Below are 6,594 nucleotides of genomic sequence, written 5' to 3'. Positions count from 1 at the left end.
CTCCACGAAGATCTCTTCTTAGGGCTGCAAAGATGGTTTAGGGTTTCTTAATATCTTATAAGATGTATTTATAGGCTTTATTAGGAAGCCCTAATCTGAGTTAACATGAATAGTAGACAAAAACACCCTCTTTTAAAGAGGGGGACGAAAATTTAAGTGAGGGGTATTTTTGGGTATTTACAGGCCTCTAATCTTAACTTTATTTTTTTGGGTTTCTGTATTTTTTTGTTTGGTCCAAGGTGAACCTAAGCCAACCATACTCAACCCGACCCGATTTTCTCGTTAGATGGGTTGGGAGATTTAGAGGTGGGTTGGGTCGACATCCTCAACCCAGGGCTCGGGTTGGGTTGGGTTGAGGGAATGCTATCTCGGGTTGGGTTCGGGTTGGCCTCAACCCGACCCGAGTTGCACCTCTACACTTGGTGGAAATCAGCATATCAAAATTTGGATGCTACCCAAAACACAAAACACGGCCAAAGCAAATCCTAGTCTATCTAGTCGATTTTGCATGATCCAGTGATGTACTCAATAGACACAATAGAGTAATCAGTTGATTTACTGAATACTTGGTCAGTGCGGTCAAGTACTCATGAGTCATGAGAGCCAGATGAGTTTTAATTGACTTTGTAGGGCAAAATGCTTGAGAGCGAGACTGCTTACATCTCCACAGTGGGATCTAATAGATGAACGGTTTAAATCATTTGATCAGGCGGTCCCCACCTGTAAATTTTGCCCTTATCCATTTTCATTCCTAACGCTACGAAATTTCATTTTTTTTAAAAAAGGGCGAGATGGAACCGTTTAAATCATTTGGTCAGCTGGTCCCCTCGCATTTATTATTTTTTTTTTTGCCCTTCTCCAGTTTCATTCCTTGTCCGCCAAAATTTTGGTTTTTTTTAATTAGGGCGAGATGAACGGTTTAAATCATTTGATCATGTGGTCCCTACTTGGAAATTTTTTCCATTCTACCATTTTATCCCTCGTCCGCCAAAAATTTCGGTTTTTCTTTTTTTAAATAATTCGAGAAGCGCCTTGCCACTTAACCGCGTGTTTTTTTACTTTAAATCAAAGAGAAAAAAACCGGCGGGGAGATCTTTCCCACTCCATTTCAAACCCTAATTCCAAAACACTCGTTGCTCTTCAAAAACAAACAATCCCAATCGAAACCCCCATCGGATCCCTCAATTTCATTACCCAAACCCTAACCCATTCAATTAGAGAAGCTCTAACTGTTCTTCCATGGAGATTCTCGATTCCTCAGAAACCCTAGGCGAAAACTCACCACTCCTACCTTCATCTATACCGCTTGATGTCTCTGAAACCCTAGACAAACCTTCAAAGACTATGCTTTCACCGATGGTAATTCTAATTCTCTATTTTCTAAGGATCGATTCGATTCTATCAAATTCCCTTTCTGATCTTTTTCCCCCTTTTGTTTTTCAGGGGGCCGGTCTCGCAAATCTCGGAAATACTTGTTTTCTGAATGCTGTTCTTCAGTGCTTCACGCACACGGTTCCGCTCGTGCAGTCTCTCAGATCTTGCGATCACGCTACTCCTTGTACTCGTAAGTTTTGAAATTTTCTAATTTCACACTCTCTCTTTTTTTTCTTTTTTTTTTGTTGCTTCCTTTTTTTCTTTTTTGATGTCTTGAGTTGAGGTTTGTTGTCATTGATTTGGAAATTGGGGAAATTGCAGTTGGGACTGGAGGGTTTTGTGTTCTTTGTACTCTTCGTGACCACATCGAGCTCTCTTTGGCTTCATCGGGAGGAATCGTTTCGCCTCGGAAATTGGTGGAGAATTTGAGTCGTATCCTTCTCATACTCGGTTTTATAATTGCGAATTTGTTTTTTACTTTTTGAGCTTTAATTTGGTCTTGCATTGTTAGTCTCTAGATTAATATCTTAGGGTTTTCTTCTTCTTCTTCTTTTTCGAGATTGATTTAGGAATAAATTTCATGTGGCTAGTTGATCCTTAAACTAATCAGATGTTCGAAAAACTTGTACAAAGTCAGTTTGTGAATTGTAATTTGTCATGGGTTTGGACTTGACTTATTGCTGAACTTTGTCTTTATGATTTGGGGATTTGTTTTTACTTTTTGAGCTTCTGAACTTTGTCTTTATGATTTGGGGTTTTATTTTTTACTTTTGAGCTTCTCAACTTTGTCTTTATGATTTGGGGATATGTTTTTAGTTTTTGGCCATTAATTTGGTCTAGCAATGATAGTCTCCAGATGAATGTCGTAGGGTTTTCTGTTTCTTCTTTTCATCTGATATGCCCGTCATATCCTGTATCTTCACCAAAAAAATGTTGTTTTCCAATTGATCCAAGATTGGTTTAAAACTAAATTTCATGTGGCTACTTGATCCGTAAACTAATCATATGTTCGAAAAACTTATATACGATCAAACTGGTAATTGAAATCTGTCATGGGTTTAGACTCTCCTCTCTCTCTCTCTCTCTCTGAATTTAGTATAATTGATTTTTCCGTGTGATCTTCCAATCAATTTTGTCAAAGAACACAGTTGTTGAATAGTTGAGTCTTGACAGCAATCAACAGATTTATCTTCGTCGTTCCAGAGATACGAGCAGGAAGATGCTCACGAATTCCTCCAGTGTATGTTGAACTGCCTTCATAAATGCTATTTGGATTCAAACTCTCAGGGTCAGTCCACGTCTTCACAAGATGACAGCTTTGTAAAACAAATTTTTGGGGGTCGCCTTAGAAGCCAGGTACAAGCAATAAACAACTATCCTCTGACATATGTTGTTCATGGATTAGCTTAATGCAATATAACTTTGTTTGTTTGTTTTTGTGAATTTCAGTTACAGTGTTGCAATTGTGGTCACTCATCTGATACTTTTGAGCCTCTAATCGATCTGAGTCTGGATATAAAAGATGTGGATACACTTTCGAATGCTTTGAAATCATTCACCAAGGTAGAAAAGATTGGAGATCCACAGACAAAGTTCACCTGTGAAAGCTGTAAAGTTGAAGTGTCAGTAGAGAAACAGCTTACACTAGACCAGGTTCCGGAAGTTGTGACACTTCACCTTAAAAGATTTAAGAGCAATGGTTCTTATATTGAGAAGATTGATACTTCTGTGCAATACCCATTGGAACTGGACTTGAGACCTTTCCTTAGCAATTCTAACGACAACAATGTGAGTATCATTCTCAGTTCTAGACCCTTATTTTGGGGCTGCTTCACTCTAATAAGTTATAATGTTTTAACTTTTGTAATGGCAGGAGGAGTTACAATATAAACTATATGCAGTTGTTGTGCATATAGGATTTTCATCTGATTCTGGACATTACATCTGCTTCATTCGTTCCTCCCCACAAACATGGAACAGACTGGATGACTCAAAGGTAACGTTCAATAAAGAAACTTCTATATCGACCAATTGGGTTTTTCTCCGTCACACCAACATGAATGTTTCTTTTAACCCGGAATTTATCTAGGAAACCGGGCAGCACCTTAAATTTTATTGATAAGAAAAATAGTTACAAGATGACATAGAACCTTGCCTCTAATGCATTTACATTCAAGAAGAGGAAAAATAAAACCCCTTAAAAAAGAAAAACAAGCAATATTTATTTTCAGTGAATGTAAGGGATACATAATTGGTCACATCTAACCGCTCCTCTAGAGGTTTTGGGCAGAGTAGCCCAATCCTGGTAAACTGCATTAATGTTGGTATGACAAGCATGATTGGCCAAGCTGTCCGCTACAAGATACCTTCCCTGAAAATGCGACTAATAACAAATTCCATAACAGATAATATATTTCTTAGCTCTTTTAGAATATAGTGAATGCGCCATGGTTACCAACATGAATGCTTGAAACAAGAGATCTACAGAATTGTGCAGAAACAAGAAAAATTGTGGTACTTGTGGATAATGGAGTTATTAATGATGCTGACCGGAAGCCAGTGTTTTGTATCAAGAAAATTAAATGTGATAATGAAAGCAAATCACGTCCATATGTATTTGTGATTTGATTCTCAAATATTATTTGCAGGTGATGAGCGTTAGTGAAGAGTCTGTGCTTTCTCAGGAAGCATATATTCTTTTCTATGCTAGGCAGGGATCCCCCTGGTTTTCGAGCTTGATGGAAACTCAACAGATGTGCCTAGAATCAAACAGCGATTCTACGTCCCCCAAGTCTGTCCTGGATACTACAGATTGGATCACTTCTAAGTCCCATAAGTCTCTGCTAGATAATACAGATAGGATCGCTTCCACGTCCCCCAAGTCTGTGCTGGGTAATACGGATAGGATCTCTATTCCACTTGCGGTCAGAGAGGGTGATCATAATAGTCCTGTCAGCGAGGCCACAGATGCCTTGGATTTTCGCCCTCTCACACCAACCAACAGATGTTCAAGCCCTGAAACAACTTCTGAATTACCTTTTCGTAAGATACTATCACCTCTATGTATTTTCTGTTTTACATTATTACTGATGCTATTCTTCTTTTGACAGTAGATAAGAAACTATAAGTTCACCCATACATATGATGCATGATATTGTCTTGATAGTGTTATGAAAATAGAGCAAAGACAACGATTATGTTGATTCTTAGGGTTTGTGAGGCATGAACACAATATTTCTAAAACCCACAGCTTGAAATTGTTTGAAATCTCACATTTAGATTTGGTTCTTTGACCTATTAGTATACATTTATGTGAAACAACCAATTACTCCAAAAGATTAAGCTTTAAGAGTTGGTGCAATTTAATCATTTATACTTCAACACTCCCCCTCATGTGGCTTGTAGCTCAACGGTTGAGACTTTGTTTCTCAACCTTGAGGTCTCAGGTTCGATCCAGTTTACTGATCAAAAAAATGTGTGGCCCCTCTTTTTTCGGGTTGGCCGTACATGTGGCATATTTGGCCCTTCTTTTTTGTTGTCCCGTACATGTGGATTTTTTAAATAGCAAGGAGTTGATGGGTTTTGAACCTAGGATCCGCCGTGAGGCAATAACTCTGATACCATGCGAAACAACCAACTACTTAAAAAACTTAAGCTGTTAGACTTGGTGTTCTTTAATCATTTATACTTTCAACAAATTGGTCTTATTGTAGAGTCCAAAACTCATCTAGTATGTTTCAACATCTTTGACTATTTGTTATCTGTTACAACGCAATTTGGCAGAAGTAAAATATCAAATCCCGCGTGATCATTTGGCGCTAGTGGATAGGAAAGGGTCGAAGAAAGCTGCCCACAACCCTCTGGAGGATGGACCGGCAAAGGAGTCGATGAGTAGATTGTTGATGGGGATGCCTAGTTCGCGAAGATCTGGTTTAATGGCCTGCATTGCCTCCTCCTCGCGGGGGTGCTACAGTGAAGGCTCTCTCAACAGAAACAAAAGGCAAAAAGTAAAGGGTTGGGCATATGGAGAGGCCATCTCTCCAACCTCAGTAACTCGCCCTACCCTTAACCCTCGTTCCATCATGAGTGGCCTTGCAGACGAGGACACCCACTTGCTTCCCAAATTCAAATCCCATTAAACACCGTGTATTCTTTTGTACACTTAACTATTATTAACATGCCGGGCACTGTTTGTCTTTCAATTTTTCTCTCTGGCTTAAATAGATTAAATCCATGTTTGGCAACTATGAATTTTTTTTCACGGAATATTAGTTAACCAAGAGGGGGAAGACGGGTTGGTGCCTCTTATGGAGAGTGGGGAGAGAATTGAGAGGACTCTCGGGTGAGGAGATGGTCCAAAATGGCTGGAAAATAGGGGGAAAACCCTATTTTGATTAGAGCTTTTCTTTGCTCTGTTTTTTAGCCACTTACCTGCTCCCCACATCCCGCCACTGGATAGACTAATATTCCATGTAAAAACTTGGCATTGCTTCCAAACATGGCCTCAGTGATTGCCTAGATGTGATTTTTTTTTTTTTTGAATGGTCAGTGAAATTATGTTTCCAGTCTGTTGGGCATTTCATATAGTGTTAAACATTAAAATTTCTCGAGGTGCACAAAATGAGGGACAAAACATAAATTAGTATTTACAAACACAGGGGTGTGGTTAGAGGGAAAGAGGAAATTATGGAAAATAATAATTTCCATGGATACTAAAACTCTTGGATCTTGTAGGGTTTTCCTTTAACAAGGAAATTTTTTTTATTTTGGAAAAGAATCCATGGAAAATGAGTATACCAAATACTAGAAAATTCATTTTCCATGGGTAAAATTCTAAAAAGAAAACAAAAATTGCCCACATCCAAAGAGCCCCTTAATTCTATTTACGAACACTTGAGAAGCCCAGCTAAAAAGTTGGTTTTCGGTAATTCTCGTGGCCAGTCCCACTTCTCATTTAGTACGAAATGAGGATGTTGAAATGCCTGTGCAGGAGTGTAGAGTGGTCTAATGATTTGCGGTCTCTTTGGGGACCTCCAAAAATCATTTGCATACAATCTAACATATAAATGGTTTTCAATTGCACATAATGGTTTTATAGTTATAGAACTGATAGTGATTTCCAAAAAGGCCTCCAGGTTCCGATTGCATTATGTTTTGGGGAATTGCTAGCGTCCATTGCAAAAGGTGCAAAAGGCATTTCGCGGCTGGTCTGTCCACGTC

General features: G+C 38.8%; 1 protein-coding gene across 1 annotated transcript; it reads left to right on the top strand.

Moving 5' to 3' along the window:
• The first annotated feature begins 1,010 nt into the window (after window positions 1-1,010).
• LOC143876489 (ubiquitin carboxyl-terminal hydrolase 21-like) lies at window positions 1,011-5,576 on the top strand. The gene is made up of 8 exons (XM_077378193.1): window positions 1,011-1,359; window positions 1,444-1,564; window positions 1,696-1,806; window positions 2,558-2,730; window positions 2,824-3,162; window positions 3,248-3,370; window positions 4,023-4,416; window positions 5,158-5,576. Exons 1-8 carry the CDS (start codon window positions 1,240-1,242, stop codon window positions 5,511-5,513), a joined length of 1,737 nt encoding a protein of 578 aa, XP_077234308.1. The 5' UTR covers window positions 1,011-1,239; the 3' UTR covers window positions 5,514-5,576.
• Window positions 5,577-6,594: the final 1,018 nt, after the last annotated feature.

The sequence above is a fragment of the Tasmannia lanceolata genome, unplaced genomic scaffold (genome assembly GCF_043159265.1).
Source record: "Tasmannia lanceolata isolate RefF3 unplaced genomic scaffold, GAP_Taslan_0.1 ptg000005l, whole genome shotgun sequence".
Lineage (NCBI taxonomy): Eukaryota > Viridiplantae > Streptophyta > Magnoliopsida > Canellales > Winteraceae > Tasmannia > Tasmannia lanceolata.
This window is presented reverse-complemented; position numbering and strand designations above follow the sequence as displayed.